Below are 22,851 nucleotides of genomic sequence, written 5' to 3'. Positions count from 1 at the left end.
GATTGTGGGGGTTGACCACTGAGCTACATCCCGAGCCCTTTTTATTTTGAAACAGGATCTCACTAAGGTTCTGAGGCAGGCCAAAAACTTATGATCCTCCTGCCTCAGCCTCCTGAGTCACTGGGATTAAAGTCATGTGCCACCATACCCAGAAAAAATGTGGTTTTAAAATAATTTTCTCTATTATACTTTTTTAATCATTTAATTTTTAGAAAATTTCAACAAAGCCAATTGCTCTCAAAAGCTGGATAAATATTCATTTGTGGTTAAAAGTACTCTCAATTTGAAAGTGACAAAAATTGCCAAATTACCTTTTACCTTTTTTATGTCTAAAATGTTTCATACTCTTTCAATGATCATAGTAAAAAGCTAGGTTTTGACAGCACAAAATTTTAAATGGGCTTTTAGCAGAGATTAACATAGGCCATTAAACAATTGTTAAGTTCATATTGAACCTTGAGTTATGTTTGGGTGCTGGGGTACAAAGAAGAGTATGACATCTTTCTCATTTCTAGGCTGTTCCATGTCTGGTGGTTTGAGAGGGTTAGAAGAGAGTACATAGGGCACACATACAGATCAATCCAACCAAGAAGTCCTAGTAATACTATGACTATGAACCAGATTTTTGGAAGGTTTGTGGATCACTTCTAAAATTTCTTGTGAGATAAGCAGTAAGGAATCAAGGTATATTAAGAAAATGACTATTTCAAACCATGATGAGCATTTTGAAAACAATACAGGATTATTTGAATATTAAGAGTAAAAATAATTGAGGAAAATCACATCCATTTTTGCAAAATGTATATCTATTGGTTTATGTATCTTATAATGACAATAAATGACAAAAGCTGAGATAATGATATAGGTAACATAACTAACAACCCACCTGTATTATTTTTATTATATTTACTTATATAATTCAAGTCATCCAAAGCATCGTTAATTCTGTCTTGGAAAAGATAAATGAAATGTCGGTGCCAATAGGCATTGAGAAGCATTGGCTCCAAAATTATAGCCTAGAAAACATATGCATAAATTTAACTAAAGTTGATTTGCTAAAGGCAGATATCCTATCAAATAAATTTTTTAAGCACTATCAATCCCAGTTGCTTTGTGTGCATATAATATAAAATAAAGCATTCCAATCTGACAAACAAAATTTTGGTGTTTTAATGCTAATTATTTGGAAATGCCAGTAATTGCATTTTCACAATCCCACATACTATATAATTATCCATTATTGAAAATTCCAGCAAAAATTACCATATCATCAAAAGCAATGCAAGTGGTAAGTATTGTTCTTTTTATTTTAAAAAAAAACTTACTTCCTGTAAATCATTCATGGCACTCTGTAACTTTCCCAGATGCCTATAAATAGCTCCACGCCTGCAATATGCAACTTCAGGAAGTATCTTATTATTTATTTGTTGAGTCAAGGTTTTCACTTCAGATTTATAATGCTCAATGACTTCTGGTGGAAGATCACACCCCAAAAAATCACTTAATTCTAGTTTTAGTGGTTCTTCAACTTTTTCAGAAATCTTCTTTTCAACACAAGTTTTCACTACTGGTGGAGGTACTTTCGGAATCTTATCTTTAATGAATATTTCAGCAGCCCACATCCGAGGATTAGTATTCCTTGGTATTCCTCCCCTACTTTCCACAAATTTATCAAAATCTAACTTCAAAGGTAAGCTGGGACACCGTACTTGACGTTCATATAATGGAACTCTGAGAAAACATTTCCTTTCTCCAGGAAGTATTCCATGAGATAATGATCTAGTTTTAAAAAGAATAAATTTTTTTAAATTACAAAAACATAATTATCTTTCTGATTAACAAATCAACTCAGCCACAAATTATTATTTTTCTATTATCAAAATAAAATTACATGTTAATTTTATACAACACAAGTCTGCTTTTTAATTCATTACAATTGCAACAAAGAATGAAGAATTTCTCTCAAGTTTATAAAAGCAAAAGACTATTGTTAAAGAGGTAGTCTCACTAGAGTATTGAAAATAATGTGGTCAGTGCTCCTTTCAGGCTTAATTTACACCACCACCTCATCCTCCACCAGAGGAATTACAAGGAAGAATAATAACCATTCTAACAGGAATAAGGTGATATCTCATTGTGGTCTTAATTTACATTTCCCTGATATATTTTTTTCACGTATCTATTGGCCATTTGCAAGTCTTCTTTTGAGAAATGTATATTCAGGTTCTTTGGCCATTTTCAACCAGTTTGGTTTCTTGCTATTAAGGCAGTAAACATGATGTGAGAAGGGGAATGCCATCCCAGAGGCTGGAGAGGATACCAACTTGAGGAACTGGGAAGGAAGAACAAATACTTCCAAACAGACTACCGAATAAACAGCCAGACTTCACCCTTCTCCAGTAAGCTATCAAATTAAATAATGCATAGTATGCTTTCCAATGCTTCAAGGTCAAGTAACATTTATCAGATGTCTGTACTGGTACTGCCCTAGCCACGGAGATAGGAGAAACATTCTATTGAGAAAAAAAAAAAAAAGAAACATTTTTAATCTCATCATTTCACAGGCACTTACTAAATATACACTGTGAAAAAGACCTAGTGCTTAAACTGGGAGAACAAAAGTAAGAAAAGTCCGTTTTCTGTCCTTTCCAATTCTCTCCACTCCTCTTCACATTCTACTGCAAGATGTCGTCATCTCTTCTGTTCAGGGTACAATAACTCCTTGCTCCCCTGCTTCTTCTCTTGCCTAATCCATCTTCTACATGACATTTAGCATGTTGTTTTTAAAAGTATTGAGATCATGTTATTCCTCCAAGATCTTCCCCAGGTACCTGGAATACCAACAAAGTCCTTCACCATGTCCTGCAATGTCACCACATGATGAAGTCCCAGCAGAGATCTCTGATACCACTACACCCTCCTTCACGCCCTACTCTTCAGCCATATCACTGAGAGCAAGCTTCAAGGCCATTGTCCTTTTTAGCCCTTCTGACTATCTGGATTCTTCTCAATTCATGTTTCTGTTCAAATGTCACTTAGAAAGGACTTCTGTGTGAGGTTTTATTTGCACCTCAGCATCAATCCTACCCTTCTCTCTTGTCACGGGAGACTAATGCGTACAGACTATATTCCCAAGGTCCCTTGCTGTCTGTGTTCTCATTGAGTGTGTCCAATTAGGAACCTCAGAAAGAGGAAAATGAAATCAAAGTATCTATTCCACGGGCTCCTTTGTGAAGGGTCACCTCAAATTGACTATGACCCTTGATCAAAGGTAACTACTTCTTTCAAGGAGGTCTTTTCTATACAACTCTTCCAGGATCTAGTAATCACCTTTCTGTCCTTTCAAACTTAGGGGTAGAGTGACTTGACTATCTCTAGCCCCAGAAACTGCATTCTTATTTGTGGTTTCCCTATACCCTGCATCTTTGTAAATTTCCCCTTTGTCGGCCCCTCCCAGAATTATCCTAAGCTGAGAATGCCATTTACTACTGGGAACCTGACTGACAGAGTAATTGGTACCACAGGGGGACTCAGGAAACACACCCACACATAAAGGATTCTAGGATAACCTTCTTGCCAGGGTAAAATAGGGAATAGTTAATCCACCTCTCAAGTCATCACCATTGCTAAGAGGGAAGAATATTCAGCTGAAAGGTAAGGTACCAGGAGATCAGGCAAGCTATCACTTAGTCACTAGGACAACAATAATGATCATAAACATTGTGTAGTCCTGACTTTTTTTCAGATCAAAAGAATAGTTGCAATACTTATTAAATGCCCAAACTCTCAAAACTATGCACCAAAGAAATGAAGCTAGGGAAAGAATAGGAAACTGAAATAAAAGATGTGAACATCTGAGTAGAAATGAATGAAGGTGAGAATTTTGAATCTCCAAATCTCACCTTCCTTTGAATAAACACGGAGGGACTGTCAGATCCCCCATTTGTGAGACTCTCTCCCCTCCTGCATAAATATCTTTCAATGACTACTCTGTCACATTGCTTATGCACTGTACTGGACCTGATTTACACCACCCCCCTGCCCAGATTCAGGAGGTGGCCTTGGGTGGGTGCTACTGGCCCTAGCTAGTGTAGCCTTGGATAGCCTACCCTGGCATATTCTAAGAGAATGAGCTCAAACATTACCATCAATCACCTGGAAGTCTTGTTAAAACACAAATTTCTGGGACTCACTCCCAAAGTCTCTAATTCAGCAGACCTAGTGTGGAGTTCTAGAATTTTCATACCTAATAAGTTCCCAGATAACATACATTGATGCACTTTGAGAAGCACTTCTAAAGAGGAGTAAGCTCTAAGGTTCAAAGAAATGGAAATTGATCTGCAATATGGAACATTCTTAGTCAAGTCTTAACCCCTGGGAGGAAAAAAGAAACAGAAAATGCATAATTGAGGGAGCACAGTATTCTTGAAAATCTTTGTCAGTGCTGACCTTAGAATTGAAAAAAAAAATGATAAAGAAGAAGGATGAGAAAATTGATTTTGTTCAATTGTCCCAATGGGAATAGTTGGATACAGATGTGGTAAATTCCAGCAAAGACCTGTAAGCACAATTACATCAATAAACCACAGGGACAGAATGATAATAACCAAATCTTAATTTGCAAGGATCTATGGCCATAACTAAATGACCACGAGTACTCAGAGATGAGATAGATGGGCATTCCTTGACTTACACAGGTGAGAAGCTTCTAGGTCTTCTGGGCATAAAGCTAACCAGCTATAGTGGAGATTGACCTTTTTTTTTTTTTTTTTTTTTTTTTTTGCCTAACTCTCAGACCTAGGAAAGTTTGCATCCAAAATTTCTCACCTGACAGAAAGGCCAAGCCAGGCCCAATTGAGAAAGAATCCTGCCATGAGGCATAGATTTACATAGTAAATTTTCCAAAGGTATGAGAAGGAGAAATACTAAGATTTCCTGGAGGTTATCAGATACTTGCTTTCAATTTATCCTGATCCACCAACACCCTCTGTGGGTGCCACTGAAATCTATCAGTCCAATTAAGGAATAATGAAAATCAGGTGATAGGAAAAATCTTAGCTTGAGACCTCCTAACAGTGGATCTAGTGAGGCAAGGACCCGTTTTCCAGCAAAAAAACAAATATCTTGTATATAAATTACTGTAAATCATCACAGATTTAATCAGGTGTTGATAACAACCACAACTTTAGTTCCAGATGTGGTAGGTATATTTACTGAAGCAATGAACATACCTCCTGACACCTGGTTTGCAGCTGTGGTCCTGACATAATTTCTTTTCCTTTTCTGCAAGATGGGGAATCAGGTAAAGTTTACATTTTCACAGCAGGGACAATAATATTATCTTTACTGTCCTGACCAGCATGTCAGCTGTCCTGCAATGTCTTCATAATATAAAAAGCTAGGCTGAAGTCCAGTCCATTTAGATTTTTGTCTACACTGTACCACCAAAGCCATAACCATCTGATCGCTAAGCAGTCTTACCCTTCTCAGCAAACCTCCATCTCTCCAGTTGCTCCAGGAGAAATCCTTGGAATCATCCTTAATCTGTTTCTTTTCACATCCCACAAAAAATCCAGGAGTAAATTCTATTGGCTCTACTCCCCAAATCTATCTTAGAGTCCAAGCACTTTTCACTACTTAGATCACCCCAGACAAGCAATCACTTCTCTTCTGGATTATTTCAATAGCCTTCTCACTGCTTCTACTGCAATCAATCTATTTTTTCACACAGCAACCACAGTGAGCCTTTGGAAACATAAACTATGCCATATCAATTCACTTCTCTCAACTTCCAATGTTTTCTTTTGTATTTAAGAATCCAGTGTCCTTACCATAACCTGTAAATGTCACTACCCAATTATCAAGTTCACAATGACTTCCTGGCACTTTTATAATTTCAAACTTATCATTTACTGTAGCCCACAAGGCTCTGCATGAAATCAATCTGACCTCTTCCTTGACTTCACTTCTCACCACTCTGACTCCCTCTTTTCCTGCCATACTAATTTCTATGCTGTCCCTCAAAAAAGAAGAAGAAGGAGAAGGAGAAGGAAGAAAGAGAGAGAGAGAGAGAGAGAGAGAGAGAGAGAGAGAGAGAGAAAGAGAAAGAAAGAAAGAAAAAGTGTGTTCCCAACTCAGGGCCTTTGCACTTGCTGTTACCTCTTCTTCAGATGTTCAAACCTCTCACTGTTTCATTCCATTCAATCCTATGTTTGCATATCATTACCTCACAAAGGCTATGGCCACTCTTGTCTAAAATAGTAACCCCCATTTCACTGCTTCTTTAATTTTCTTCATAACATTTCTCTCTTAACATCATTTGCTAATCTCATCTCCACCCCTTCTCTGTCTCCCCTTCTTTCCCACTAGAATATAAGCTCTATGAGAACAGAAAGTTTGTTAGTCTTGTTTACTGCCCTCTGCTATGTAGTAGCTGGCCAATAAATTTACATTAAACAAATGAATGGCTTAAGTCATTTATTCATCAAATTGTGGATCAGTTCCTACTATGTGTCATAATTCAATTAAAGAAATTGAGCTTTCACCCCTTCACTCTGGACTTACGAACTTCACCTTCTTTGAAAATAGAAAAGACTTGAAACCTTCCCTCATTTTCATATGACCAAATACACAGAATCACATACACCAGTCTTTGTTTTTAATGGTGGACGTGCCCTCCTCTAAGTTCATTTTAAGTAGCACTTATGTTCTATATTTCATCCACTTTTACCTTCCCGAGGGTTTCATTCTTTCAATGACTCCTGGTTTTTCTGTATCCACTGTTCCCCCTCCACTGAATCATTCACACCAGCAAATAAACATGCTGTGCTATCTCCCACTAAGAATATACTAAAAATCCATACAGAGCTGTGATTCTGTTATGATGGTAGAAGCCCCTTCTGTTTATAACAATAACGAACTGAGAAGTTACTAAAAAAAATCAACTGCATGAGGATTCTGAGGAGTAAACAAAAGCAGGCACTCTGAATGGGAGTCAAAACTTGGTGAAGCAGCCCTTACAGGATAAACTTCCCAATGGTTTTGTCCTTTTGTGTCTTTACATCAGAGATGAGCTACAATTCAGAGTAGCTGGTGGCATGTACTTAAAGAGCAATAGATACTTGGAAATTTTACTAGACAGAGAAACTGTAGAAAGAAGTCCAAAAGGGCCAGAACGAAGAAGAAACTCCGGAAGAAAGGGAGTTCAATCCTTGAAGGAATCTTCTAATTCTATATTAACCCATATGCACCTCAGCCCAACTCCTGAACCACACATGCTCAAGACTGACTGGAATGACGTAGCAAAGGTTAGAGAACTTAAAACTAAAAAAAAAAAAAAGTGTAACTTGAAAGTGAGTCACTTATCCACTTAAAAGATTTTTAAAACCAATCAGAAGCCTAAGCTGATATTGTTACCATGGTCAAATGTTAAAATTCAGTCCCAAGATTCCATAAATTAAGATGGGAAAGAAAAAGAATAAGTTAGATACACATTTTTCACAATCTGATTTTAAAAAGAAATAATAAAAGAAAAAAAAGAAAACTTGCCAACTATTAGGGAAAGATAAACATTTAGGATCCTAAATTCTGAAAGCAGCATATGGTCTTATAAAAGTACATAAGACAGTAACATGAACATCTTCAAGTTTTAATAAAAGCAAAGAATGTTCTCATGAACTCAAAGTAATCAACCTTGACAAAAATTAAAATGTCCTTTAACCTTTTTTTTTTTTTTTTTTTTTGGTCAGGGGATATAGATGATAGATGGAATTGAGTTCCATGAATGTATGCTGGCTTCACGTGCTGCAATTGGAAACCAATTTAGAATAGCAAATGATGTGAATATTTAGTAAATTTCTTATCAGATTATTCAAGCTTACTTTGATGGCAGAGGTCTTGAAGTTATAATACATTTTTTAACATCCTCAAGGAGTTCCATAAAACAACCATGTATTTGATTCCATTATATAAAACATTTCTTAAGATATACTCCAGGAAAATAGGAATATGTATATACATGAATCATAAAATTTTAACCAATGACACAAATGTGCACACAAAACAAATTCTAAAGTAATTATTTCAAACACATCCCTTACTATTGGTTCACTACCTGCTTACTTCTTACTTTTCTCCTAATACTTTCTAACTAGAGAGCAAAAATGAATCTAAAGTTTTTAAGAAGATTTATGAAAGAAAATCTTGAAGTCGAAAACAAAAATTTTCATTTATTTTTGTGTGAATTGGGGTACGATCAATATGTTTTGATTGGTAGAGCCCTTTGATCTACTCAGAAATACAGCTGTCATGAATGAAAATATACTTTAAGAATACCCACCTTCCACATGACATTGTTCAAAAAGACTTTTAAAATTGAAAATAAGGAAGAAATGTTCTTTTTAGTCACAAATAAATGTTTACTTAGAAGAATTTTCAAAAAATATAGAAGTGGTGGTCACAGACACAAGTCTGTGATCCCTAGTCAGAAAGCTGAGGCAGGAAGATGGCAAGCTGAAGTCCATCCTGGGCAATTTAACAAGATCCTGTCTCAGAATAGAAGATAAAAAGGGATGCAAATGTAGATAGAGTATCCTGGGGTTCAGTCTCTAGTAACACACACACACACACACACACACACACACGCACACACACACACACACATTTTTAAAACCAATCAAAAGCCTAAGCTGATATTGTTACCATGGTCAAATGTTAAAATTCAGTCCCAAGATTCCATAAATTAAGATGGGAAAGAAAAAGAATAAGTTAGTACCCATTTTTTGACACATGTGCATAAAGTAAAACACTGAAAGTCTCAGCCTTCCCCATCTGATCAATTTCCTATAACCCAAAAATAGTTACTACAACAGTTTGCTGTATAAAACTCCAGACTTTCTATATAGAAACACATTTTACACACATATTCACTCAAAAATACAATTGTTAAAATGTATTCCCATATAAACATTCCTAAATATGTTGTGGCTTCAGAGAATTGCTGTTCTTTCTAAATTTCTTTACAATACATTTGTTTTATTTTTACTACCAAGTAAGTCTAACATTTTCAAGAAAACAAAGAACTTGTTACACAACTCTCTAGAAAAACATAAAGAGCAAATGCAGATGGTGGATGAACTTTTACAAGGAAAAGTTATAACCCCACATCATTGAAGTTAAATAGTCCAGAACAAAAAGAAAGATCAGAAAGGGAGACTTGCTGTTTACTTCCACCCTAAAAAGGAAATATTTCTTTATATATTGCAAGTCTAGATCTATGTTTTTATAGCCAGGAGTATGGTTATAGTTTTTCATTGAGAGGAACCAAGGTAAATCAACCTACTACCTAACCTGCCAGTATGAAAATACCAGGCTGTCATGTCAGAATACATGTATACATAATGAGTTTGTAATGAGATGTAAGACTATTTGAGGAAATAAATAATTTTTTAAATAGTCTAAATGGTTTGCTCAAATTTTTCATTTGTGCAAGAATAAGGTTGATTTTACTACATGAATTATGGGATCTTTGAAGCTGAAAGTTACTTCAGAAATCATGTGAATAAGCTCTAAATCTTCCAGATAGGGAGACAGCAGAAGAAACTAGGCAGTTTGGGCTGGTCACCAAGGACCTACGGAATGGGGATTAGAATTCAAATATACAGATTCCTGACCCAAAGCAAGAATAAAAACAACAAAGGAAAATGTGTCATCTCTTGCTGGATGTGGGGAGAGGGGCTAAACTCTGCCTCTCCTGATGGGCCCAGAAAACCAAGACTGAGATCACAGATTCACTTTCAGGAGCAGGTCATACAAGGTTTTGATAATGGAAGTATGGACTAAAGGCAATTGTTCTAGAATGGGGCCCAAAGAGAGAAATTCATGGGTATAGGCAATCCATCAGCAAAAGGACAGGCCTAAGAATGTTCCTCAGTCCTGGAAGCCAGAGCACTGACAGAGATCCAAGAGACTAGCAATTCACACAAGCCCAGGTAAGCAGGAATGATAACAGTAAGTCAAGGCAGCCAGGCCTTCAGTGGGAATGGTTCACTGCTTTGTCAGCCAACTGTTGAGGAAGATTTCCTCTTGGACCTCAATGGTTAGTCTCTCAACATTGGGCTTAAGGACCAAAGCAGAGGGACACTTGAAGAGTAACAGGGAAGCTACAAAATTAGTACAGGTGTATAGCATCCAGCCAAGACCTAGCTGAGGAAGGAGGCAACACAGCAACCTACAGCAAGAAGACTGAAAGGGAAGGCATGAGTCTGGGTCTTTAAACTGCTCAAATGGCCTACTGCAGGAACTCCTTTCCACAGTCAAGATTTGGCTTGTTACATGAGAACAGACGTAATCCACCTCTAACCATTAAAAGAGCCCACTAAGAAGAGCTTTGATTCAACAAGCTTAAAGGTGGAATAGGAGATAATAAGAAGGATATTTCTGAGTTACCAAGTTAAGATTGGTTAAAAAAAAAAAAAAAAAAAGATCTCCAGCTATAGGAATAAAACTATTTTTTTAAGAAATTTGATAACTTGTTGTGAACTAATAATTATCTCCTACCTACATTTAGGTGGTAAATTAATTTAAGACTTTTAGAAAAAGAAAGAAGAAGAAAGTTAAGAAAGCTGTACTAACATGTGTCTTGGATAAACACTGCACAGTTTATTTTATTGCCACCACCAAAAGGCTCATTGTGGGATTCTTATCATGCTTGTTGGCAGCATATACAAATTTTAAATCAGGCTATTAATAAAGGCAAATAAGTCCCTTATAAATGGTGAAATTTTATACCCAAAAGAATGAAGAGTCAGTAAGCAAAACAACATCCCACAGAAGCAGTGTTTCATCTACTATTATATCCTTCCCATGGAAATCACCTAAGTCATGGTGGTGCTGTGTTGTCCTTTAACTAGGATGGTGAAGACTCATAATACTTTGAAATCAGTAAATGTGCCAAAGACATATGAGCAAACTTCTAGTTCTGTTCTAAAACATTTTTTAACTTAAGAAATCTACCCAAAATCTCCTAAAGATAACCTAATCAAAAAAGTTTCATTACAGAGGAGAAACAAAAGTATATGGAGATCTCAGGATCAAATGGCATTCTCCACTGTGGTTGGCCTCTGTCCCACTCTGTCACTCACACTTACGTGCTATTCCCTAGTCTCTTCAGAAATATGTCACGATCCACACCAAAAGATAAGACTTTTGCAGAGCCTCCAAGCCTTTATAACAATAAAGTGAACACAAACTTTTTATTCCTTTATCATCAAGAAAGTTTTTACTTTTCAAAAGGACGTTTTTAATAAGCCCTATCATCCAGGGACATCTAAAGAGAAATGAATCCCACGAATTTTTGAAAGACATTTTGTAGCTGGGCACTGGCACACGTCTGTAAATACCAGCAGCTCAGGAGGATTGCAAGTTCAAAGCCAGCCTCAGCAACTTAGGAAGACCCTAAGCAACTCAGCACGACTCTGCTTCTAAATAAAATATAAGAAAGGGGCTGAGGATATGGCTCAGAGGTTAAAGACCCCTGAGTTCATTCCCTGGTACCAAAAGAAAGAAGAAAGAAAACCATTTTGCACAACACTTTGGTTATAAGAAAGTGATTCAATGGAGTTTTACTTGGCCATAAAGATAAATGAAATTATAGAATTGCCAATAAAGGAACAAAACTGGAGAATATCATGTTAAGTGAAATAAGTCAGACTCAGAAAATCAAAGGTCAAAAGTTTTCTCTCATACAGCAGAAGCTACAGCAAAGTAAGAGAAAAAGCATAGGGGGATCCAATCCCACAAGACGATGGAGATCAAAGGAGTAAAAGAAAGCCATTGAGCGGGGAGGAAGGAGGGACAAGAAAGAGGAGTAAATGCAAAATGAATTTGATAAAATTACACTATGTACATGTACAAATATGCCACAATGAACTCCACCTTTGTGTATATCTATAAATCAACAATTAAATAAATAAATAAATGGATGACGAGTAGAGTTGAGGAAAGGGAATGGGGGAAGGAAAGAGGAAGCACTGGAGCCTGAAATAGAGCAAATTAAATTCCACACATGTACGATTATGTCAAAAGGAACCCAACTAGTATACATAACTATAATGCACTGGATAGAAGCATAAAATTTTTTTTTCATTTAATTAGTCTGAAGTATCATGGGAAAAAAGAAAAAGAAAAAAAGTGATATTCTGAACACTGAAATATGAACATATCTCAAGTTCCACTGGCTATGATTTCAGGTCCCTCCATATTTTTAAATACACTAGCTATTATTACCTCTGAGTAAGGAGAAAATCAATTATTTTTGTGTGTTGATCTCTGAAGAAGGGCTCAGAACATACAAAGCCCAGTTTCTCTATATATCTATTTCTCATTCAAGAAAAAGTTAAAATTTGAAAACAGTTAAATACAGAAATCTATTTTGATTTTTAAATGAGTGGTATTTGTTTGGAGCATGGGTTAGTTTTTCATACCCAACCATATCTAACAAGTAATTTGTTAGATTTTTTTTTCTTTCCACTGAGAGACTTCATTCAGTCATCAAACTGATTTAGTTTCATTTGTTATCCTAAATCATATAACCACTTTATAGTTTGAGCAACACACATATTAATACCATGAAACATCCATATATTTTTAAAAATTGATGGACTATACCTTTAGCATATTTTCAGTGCTAAGTAAGATAATAAAACTTCACTGGGGGAAATTATAAAATTGAGGCCAAAACCACAATACATTTCTTAAATTATAAAGTAATATTGCTTGAACAAGACCTTTGAATTGTTTTTGGAGGCTTGGCTAACTCTTTATACATAGTCATAAGTTTATTCGATTTCAGTCTTTTCTTCCATTTCATCATCTTTCTCTTTGGAAAAACAATGTAAGTAATGCCAGCTTTTTTCGATGCTTCAATGAGAGACAGAGAGATGTCTTCAAAAGTGTCGTTATCCGGAATGCTCTCTAGGAGCTCACTAATATGTGCTCTGATGAAAGGGGCCCGGGCCTTCTTTTGCTCAGCAAACTGGAGCTCCAACGCCCTTCTTTTCTGGCACATCAACAGGCTCAGGTTGCTTTGAATATCATCCTTTAGTTCTAATGATTTGGTGGTGAACTCCTTTCTCAATTCAACTGCAGATTTTGCTCTCTTAATAAGGAAAAAAGGAAGTAAAAAATATATACGATCAATTAAAATTAATTTGGCTATAGTTACTAATAATGTAGTTTGGGCACTGTTTTGAAAATGTTTTAAATTGGGTATTAATGAAAAGATAGAAAAGACATATAGTAAAACAGGCAAACAGTTAAGAAAATGAGCCCGATAAAGGCTTCTCCACATGTAAAGGCCACTCCATTAGATTAACCTGTAGAAACAAATTCCAAACATTCCATCCAACTCCTTTGTCACAGGGCAGTGAGCAAAGGCAAGAAAGACCTGAGCGAATGCTACAGACTCAAGCTAATTAGCATAGATTTTGCCCAATAGCATTGGTATCATAAATATTGATAAAATATTGATTATCATAAATATTGATGGACACTACTACCCAGTAGCTACATAACCCCCTAGACTAGTACATTTAAGTGGCAACCCCAATCAGGACCCCAATTGGGTCCCTTCTCGCCCTGAAGAAGCTCTCTCTTCTTCTCGCTTGAATAAATCCTACTCTTTTACGCTTACTCGTCCATGTCTGTGGATTTCATTCTTCAAATTCATGAGACAAGAACCTTGAAAGAAGATACCGGTGGCAGCTGGGGTCTGCTGCAACACTACAACAGCAGGAGCTGAAAATCTGGTCAATTATATACATTAATAATTGAAACTCTAATACTCATTATTCAATAAAAGAACACAAATTTCTAATCCTTTGATATATCATTTCCTGCCTATTGAAACACTGTCAACAAATTTATAGCATTTCATTTTGCTAATAAACAATTTGTTATAGAGAGATCTTTTTATAGTGAATTTAGACCCAAATTCCAAACAACAATTTCATACAAGCTAGTTATGTATCTAAAACGTACTGAAGAATAATAGAGATCTTGACCATCCATGATATTATACTCCTCCATCTCTGGAAACTATATTTGACTCAAAATGTAATTAGAATAGAGACTAAAATATGAAACATACATGTATGCATTTGGAAAAAAATGTAAGGCAATTGTTATTGGTAGAAATATAAACATTTATTTTGGATAATAAAAGCTGAAATTACAATACCTTCAATTGTGTAGACTGTGTACTGAAACATTTTTTAATATTTTCAAATGATGCAGATTTTTTTAGTAAGAAAACCTGCAAAATAATTGAATGAGAAATACATATTAACTGTAGACATAAACTAAAATGTCATTTGATAGTTGGCTAATAATAATTGTGTAGGTAAATTAATGAAATGTAGAAATACTAATTAAAACATAGGTTCTTACTGACTTTGAAGTCGCTGACTTCTTGAAGAGGAACAGGATTCAAAATGCATCAATTAACTTAGCAAAGTATATAATAAAGAAAATTATCTTATTAATTCTCTCATCACAAGCAACCTCAACTTTTTACTTCAGGGGACCAGATAAATATCATATATTATTATAATATAACAGCACCAAGAATAGGGATATTATATTAAAAGAGCTGAAACTGGAGTGGAAAGTATAAAGGAAATGTTATGTTCCACGCTTTCAGACAGGGTAACAGTGCAAACAGCAAGAGATATAGCTGTAATCAAAAGCACCTGTGGCAATGACTGTAAAGATGGCACAGATCAGGTATAAAGAGAACGCAGAAGAGGGAGAAACCAGTTCTGAACAGGTGGAAATCTGGATAGACCAGCTTAAACAGGAAGCATCAGAATTACTATGTGAAGACAGCAGCACTTCTTTAGTGAGAAAGGGTAGAGAATATCCCAGGACAAGGCAACAGCCTCAGAAAGCCGAGAAATGTCCAAGTGACCGAAATATTAGCCTGTGAGGATTCTCGTGTGATCAGAGTACAGCACACATGGAGGTTATGTGGAAGTAGAGGTAAAATGGGAGGTAACAAAAATACAGATGAGGCCAAGTTAAGAGGCTTAGTTAAGCACTCTGACTTAATTTTATTTGCTAGGTGGATTGGTTGAGTTTTTTGAGTCATGAGTGACATAATGATACCCATTTTAAGACTACAGCAGGATAACTCAAAAATGCAGCTACTAAAAATGGGAATATATGATAGGTAGATGCAAGTGATGCTACTACCACACTCTAAAAAGCGTAAATGGCTTTCAAAGAGAAGTGTCATTTATTGATTCAATTTTTTTTAAGTAACAGTCACTGCTCTAGGTGTTGTAGATAGAATAGTGAACTTGAATGATATAATTTCAGTCTGGTGAGGAAGAAAAAGATCAAACATACATGGGGGAAAAAGTTCCTTGAGTGCTATCAAGAAGGCAGAGAAACAGTGATCCATAGGAGAAAATTACTATCCCCTTCTGAAAAGAGTATTCTCTGATTATGGGGGACAGTGGAGGAAGCATTGAGGCATATTTAACCTAGTTAGCTGACTAGAAAAGTGGTTTTAAGTTGCATCAGGGGACGAATTCTCTACTATGTGGCACATACCCAAGATATCTTCTAGGGGAGTAGAGGGCTGCAGGCACGGTGAAAGAAAAATGAAACATTCCTGTTCGTCCCCCATTATATAAATTTCATACCTCTCCTCTGCCCTCGATCACCATTTCATTTTTTCCAATTATATTTATTACTCAATAAGCTTACCTAAATACAGTATAGAGATACTGGATTCATGAGAATACATCTAATCTAATCACCATTTAGAGCCATCAGTTTTACTCTGCTTCATGGCCATAAACAGCTTCTGTATTCAATCAAAAGGCTCAAAAGGGGCTGGGGCTGTGAGAGGCAATGGGTTTGATCCACAGCACCACATAAAAAATAAATAAATAAAGATATTGTGTCCATCTACAACTAAAAAAAAAAAAGAAAAATATTTTTCTTTAAAAAAAGGCTTATAAATGTGTTCCTTTAATCATTCAAGTCTTTAAGGCAAGAATAAGAAGGAAAACTGGAAATTTTAGAAAAATTCACAGCAGATATGTTGCTATTGATTAGTGAATATCATCTTTGGAGTGTCATAAAGACAGCATCTTTGACAAAGATGCAACCTTTACAAAGATACCATTGTCTAGTCGAAGCCATTTCCCGGAATGTGGAAGTACCAAGAAATCACTTCTGGAATTACTAGGAATAATTTCTGAACTTATCGGCAGACAGAGTAAACAATCCATAGTTCAGAACAAAAATCATACATACCTTAAAGCTCATTTTTCTGTAACCACTTAGACTGATTCTTTCCTTGCTTTCAGACAAAATTTTCTCAGTTAAAATTCTGCTTCTTTGAACACTCTGTGATTAAAAGATAAGTTTTAAATTATCTTGTGAAATACATTTAAATGCCTGTGATCACTGTTACTTCATAGTACAACATTATTATTACCAAAATTTTAAAAACTATAAAAGAGGTAGAATTCTAGAAAACACTTTCTAAAGATGCATTAATGTCCAGCTATGGCCTCAATATTTGGCCAAAACCTACAGTTTGGCTTCAGCATTGGACCTTAGCCAAATGGATACAACTGTATTAATTCTGGCATCCTTTATCTTGAGTGATCAAGGATCATATGTTTTCATAGGTTAGCACTGAATTTATTTAGCATATTGACATGAGGATTATGAATAAGACATATTATCTAGATTTATGGTCAATAAATGACTATTCATTTTCAAACACAAGAAAGCATTCTAAACATGAATTAGAATGAAAATTTCCTTCAATGTTTTATACTTTGAATTCTATCCAATGACTATTTTATACACACACACATACATATATACTCATTCTACATATAGTGAGTCAGAGGAATGTCTACAATAATTATGATTATTAAGTGTCCTACTTCTCTATCTTATAATGACTTAAATATGCTGAAAAAATTAAAGGTCTAAATCTGACAGCCTGGTGGATTCATGTTAAACCATGCTGTTGCTTTACTTGTTGGCTGAAATTCTTAGGTCCCAAAATCTAACATTTCAAATTGAAATAAAATAAAATAATCATAAAACATTTAAATTTTATTTAATTTTAAATAAAATTTAAATTTTATTTAATTTTAAATAAAAGTATCATGTAATTATCAATGACAAAGGATAAGGCTATGAATAACTTAGGGATCAACAGCATTGAATTTTTATTCATCCTTTTATGCTTTTTGTTTTGTTTGATTTTGTTTTGGTACCTGGGATTGAACCACTGAGCCACATCTCCAGCCCATTTCTTATATTTTATTTAGAAACAGGGACTCACAGCAAACTACATGTTGCTTAGGGCCTCAGTTAGTTTCTGAGGCTGGCTTTGAATTCTCCATCCTTCTGCCTCAACATCCGGAGCCACTGGGATTACAGGTATGTGCCACTGCACCTGACCTTATGTTGTATTTTTAGGAAGTAGCTATAGTACAATTTAAGGTTAAGTGAATTAGTAAACATAACAGAAAGGGACTTGGATGCTTTCATCATGACTCTTCATTGACAAATACATGTTGTCATATGCTTGTGCAAGATATTACAAAATGATGAAATAGCCAGTATTACACATTTAAAATGATACTTTTAATGAAAAAAAGACAAAACACTTAACACCATATTTTATGATATCAAAATAGCAGAACTTATTAACAGTTAATGGTTATTTTAAAAAGAGAATATAGTTCATATGTTGGAACTTTGGAACTTGCTAAAATACTGTCCAAGAGTGCAATTGTAGTTTTGTTTTGTTTGCATGACATGCAATGCAAAAATTTATCATCAGATCAATGCATGCTCATGACCTCTATGTGCAAGCCACCACTCTAGAGGCTGCAGCAATGAAAAACAAAGTGCTGCTTTCATAGAGCTTACACCCTGTATGAAGGACAGACACAATAAACATGTGTAGTTGATCCTTATTATTTGCAGAAATCAACTTCTGTAAAAACACTTGCGAGTACTGAATTAGTGAGCAACGCTTGTCAGCAAGTGAGTATCTAGTTTTCTTCACTCATCAATACATTACCTTATTTTATGAGTTTTCTATTTAAATACACCTTGTTTAATATATATTATCTACTCATTAACAATGAACTCATGACCTATACCACTAGAGCTTATGCCTGAATGAAGCTGATCCAAAATGCTTTTGTTCTTTTTGAAGCACACTGCAGCCTTCTTTCACTTAGGAACACTTGCCAGCTCTTCAGCACCATGTCTGGGGACTGTTTTTAAACACACTTGACACTTCACATATGTGTTGAAACTGAGGACTTGTGTCTTTTTCATTGTATTTGTTCTTTCATTCATCAGATAAATACATGCTGATCATCTCTATGAGCAAGCTGGTATTCTAGAGGCTGGGGGTGCCACAATGAATGAGAGCACAGTTGCTACTCTCACAAAATTTACATGAAATGTGAAGTACACGTATGAAGACATGAACTGATATGATGAATATACTTTGTATACAACCAGAAATATGAAAAACTGTGCTCTATATGTGTAATAAGAATTGTAATGCATTCCGCTGTCATGTATAAATTAAATTATATATATAAAAATATAAAGATAGAAGCCTTTGGTTTTAACAAGTTCATGCAGTGCCAGGAGGGATGAATGAGAAGAATTACAGTGTCTGACTACTAATTACTAGTACCTGATAATGACAAAAATAGAAATAATGATAAAAATAGAATAGAATAGTATATTCTATTAATGATAAATAATTTTTAAAAAGAATTTTATGCCTGATCCAACTGGAATTCAGGAGGCAGAGCAAAAGAAATAATACACATCCACGAGTATAAGTATTCTAAAAATTTATTACCCATAGATCTTCCCAGAAAGAATTAGTTAAAAATATAATAAGCAAAACAAAAATCACAGAAGAGAGGGAATAATGTAAGGTAAAGGAAATAGTGGTAAGAAAATAAATCAGCAAAGCTTCTAGCTAAATCTGAGTTATTATGATGCAGTAATAAAAGTTATAACACTCTTTCAGAAATTGAAATACTTAATGGACTCAGGTGGCAGATCACAGGAAGAAGTAAACATTTTTAAATGTCCTTTAAGAGAGGAAAGATGGATTCTGACTGACTCTTTTTTTTAAAAGAGAGAGAGAGAATTTTTTAATATTTATTTTTCAGTTTTCAGCAGACACAACACCTTCATTTTTTTTTTAATGTGGTGCTGAGGATCGAACTCAGCGCCTGGTGCATGCCAGGCGAGCACGTTACTGCTTGAGCCACATCCCCAGCCCCTGACTGACTCCTGATGTGCTTAAATATGTGTGAGACTCTTTAAAATAGTAATGAAAAAGTAAAATCAGAATATATTATGTCCAGGCCACAGAATTTAAATAAAAGTGGTGGGGAGATACAAAAAAAGGACAAGTTTAAGAAAAGGAATAAAAGGAAAAATAAAACAAAAGGCAGAATCAATAACAAACATAACTTTCAAAACAAAAAAAAACCAGTAAATTCAAAATATAAATAGGTTAAAATTTGCTTTTTAAAAATTAGAGTACATATGTTTTTATAGCTAAATACAACTTTCTATTCATAGGAACCAAGAGTCTTGGAAGAATGGTCTGGTTTCTTTCTGGTGAACAGAACTCGTGAGTCTGAGCCATCTCCTTGTGCCAGAAATCTTGTTGGATCATTTTTCTCCTGAAAATGGGGAGTGAACAACCTCCAGTGTTGATTTTCTTTTGGACCACCTTTCCAATGGGCTATGCCATGATCACCAGTTTACACTAATCCCATTCTGCTACAATTTCTACTTTTTTTCCCAGACAATTTTACCTACTCTCAATGCCCTATATCCACACTTTCCTATAAAATGCATGTCTGTACTTTATAAGCAAACATAAGTTTAAGAAGCATTGTATTCATCTAACATTCCCTCCTGTATCAGTTTAAGTAAAAGCATGCGTGACCAGTTAAGAATAAAGAAAAAGGAAATAGGCAGGGGGACCCTCCCAACAATGATGCCATTCTGACATCTGAGAAAAGGGATGAGAGAAGGACCACAGAGCAGTTCTGAGAAAGATCTGAGTCAAAGTCACTCACAAAAGCAATCCCACATAGCAAGAATGCATCAATTCTAGAAACGATATTGTGCTCCATCGTTGGCTAGAAGTAGCTGACAATAAGCATGCTCCTCTTAGAGTGAATATCATGGCAGATCTCCAGGACAGCACCTAGAGGCTGGCAGTTAAGCATGCTCCTCTTAACAGATTCTCCGAAAGAGATGTGAGCAGCATATTCCTGATGCCACACCTACTGATGTAAATTTATAGTCATCCATCTTTTGCATTAAAGCAATCTTTTTATATACTCATATTTTTAACCTTACCTTTTTAGCTCATGGCATCTTTATATGTATCTTTTACTTAAGTAAATAAAAACATTAGACTGTGCAGAAAAAAAGAAAAGAAAATGCAAACTTGCACGTTAATCTTCCAAGATTTTAAATATACATACACTTGGACCAGAAATTCCAAACAAAAACATGTGTGTAATATATATATATGTTCAAGTTTATTTTATTTTATTTTTTAAGAGAGAGGGAGAGAGAGAGAGAGAGAGAGAGAGAGAGAGAGAGAGAATTTTTAATATTTATTTTTCAGTTTTCGGCAGACACAACATCTTTGTTTGTATGTGGTGCTGGGGATCGAACCCGGGCCGCACGCATGCCAGGCGAGCGTGCTACCGTTTGAGCCATATCCCCAGCCCTCAAGTATATTTTAAAAGAAAAAATCAAGAGGCAGAAAAATATAAATTGCAATTCTGTATGTGTAAAAACAACGATTTGCATAGCATGAATGACAATGAAAACATCTGAATAGATAAAATTTAAAAAAATGCACTTACCAGTGGTTAACTTCAGGGAAAAGAGAACTAAAAGATGGTATTTAAGTTGGGAAATATTCTATGCCATATATATCTTTATTTTTGAATTTCATTCATATGCTACTTGTTCAATTTCTTAAGTATTTAATAGCCCTTGCCATTAAAAATTGCGCAATTATTTTGCTAAAGAAAATAGTGGCATTTTAACAAAAGACAAAATGGAATTTTTTAGACAGGAATCACAAAGTAATTATTTGTAAGGCCAAATTAGCCATATGTTATTTATACGACAGGTCAAAAACAAAGAAATGTAACAAAGAAAGGAACAAAATTAAAATATTCCTAGATACAAAAAAAGAACATAGGAATTAAAAAATTATAGCAGAATTCAAGCATTAAATAGGCTAAATTGAGTCACTTAAAATTAGTAGGAGACAAAAATGTATAAATTCATAACTTTAAAATTCATAGTAAAGATAAAATGATTTCTTATCACATTAAGTAAACATATGGAGAAATGGACAAAACACAGCTTCATTCAAAACCCCCAATTAATTGAAGTCTTTAAGATCAAATGGAAGAAATAAGCCACTTAAAAATGGACTCATATTATACAACAGTCAAAGCTATTATTAATTCAGCACTTGTATTTATCAGGCAATACCCTATACAGTGTCTCATTAAATTCTCAAGACATCCACTTTACATACAAAAAACTGAGACTTCAACACACCAGCCTTTGGGGGGCCCAGGCGCATAGTAGGCCTGGTCCACCCCTTTTCCAGTGGGGCAGACACTCCCCAGAGCCTAGCCTCTGGTGCAGGACTGCCCCTTCTGATCAGTGGACTAGGCAGGAGCCAAGATCCAGCCCAGACCACCCACACCAATCCACACGGGATTCAGGCTCTCAACCACTGTGGGAGGTCAAGCCCAGTGGCTCAGATCCACCCATTCCAACTTAAGCAGGACCCATATCCAAGATGCAGTAGCATTCATTGAGGCTCACCAGCAGGGTCTGGAAGCCCAACATCAAGGTGAGGTACAGACAATTCGCATGGGTACTACAAGAATATAGGGAAGAAACTATCTCAGATCCACACTGCAAGAAAGGAAGATGCATAGACAGCATGAAAAAACAAGGGAGGAAAGTGCCTCAAGCAAACCATGACACTATAATAACAGAACTCAGGGACAGTGAAATTGATGAAATGACAGAGAAGGAGTTCAGAAGGTTCATAATTAAAATGATCTGTGAATTAAAGAATGACCTAAATGAGCAAATACAAGCTAAGGTTGATCACTCCAACTATGAGATAAGAGAGCAAATACAGGTAACAAAAGATTACTTCAAGAGAGATACTTCAAATATATGAATTCATACTTCAAATGTATGAATTGCCAAGATCATTGTAATGTCATGTATAGCTAATAAAAACTTTAAAAATTAAAAAAAAATTTAAAAATTGATAAAATGATAGCTTGTTGGAGTGTAAAAGTTTATGCTGGAATTAATAATAAATTTCTGAATAACAAAAAAAAAGAGAGAGAGATAGAGATTCTTAAAAAAAACAGTCACAAATTCTTGAAATGAAGGATGCAATAAATCAAATAAAAAACTCAATAGAAAGCATAACCAACAGACTAGATCACTTGGAAGAAAGAATGTCAAATAATGAAGACAAAGTATACAATCTGGAAAATAAAGTTGTTCACACAGTGAAGGTAATTAGAAATCATGAAGAGGACATCCAAGAATTATGGGTCAAAAGACCAAATATAAGAGTTATGGGGATAGAGGAAGGCACAGAGTTTCAAACCAAAGGAATGCACAATCTCTTCAATGAGATAATATCAGAAAATTTCCCAAGCATGAAGAACAAATTGGAAAATCAAATACAAG

At 35.2% G+C, this 22,851-nt stretch overlaps 1 protein-coding gene across 1 annotated transcript in view; it reads right to left on the bottom strand.

The window, feature by feature from the left end:
• Positions 1-22,851, bottom strand: part of Ttc6 (tetratricopeptide repeat domain 6) — a 181,257-nt gene that overhangs the window by 69,240 nt on the left and 89,166 nt on the right. The window contains exons 9-13 of the mRNA XM_076849316.2: positions 16,324-16,416; positions 14,237-14,311; positions 12,786-13,156; positions 1,326-1,779; positions 887-1,016 (exon numbers count right to left, since the gene is read on the bottom strand). Of these exons, the coding sequence (XP_076705431.2) occupies positions 887-1,016; positions 1,326-1,779; positions 12,786-13,156; positions 14,237-14,311; positions 16,324-16,416 (1,123 nt within the window). The remainder of the gene's footprint in view (positions 1-886; positions 1,017-1,325; positions 1,780-12,785; positions 13,157-14,236; positions 14,312-16,323; positions 16,417-22,851) is intronic.

The sequence above is a fragment of the Callospermophilus lateralis genome, chromosome 3, assembly GCF_048772815.1.
Source record: "Callospermophilus lateralis isolate mCalLat2 chromosome 3, mCalLat2.hap1, whole genome shotgun sequence".
In the NCBI taxonomy this organism is placed as follows: Eukaryota; Metazoa; Chordata; class Mammalia; order Rodentia; family Sciuridae; genus Callospermophilus; species Callospermophilus lateralis.
The sequence above is the reverse complement of the archived record's forward strand: the minus strand, read 5'-3'. Positions and strand labels throughout refer to the sequence as shown.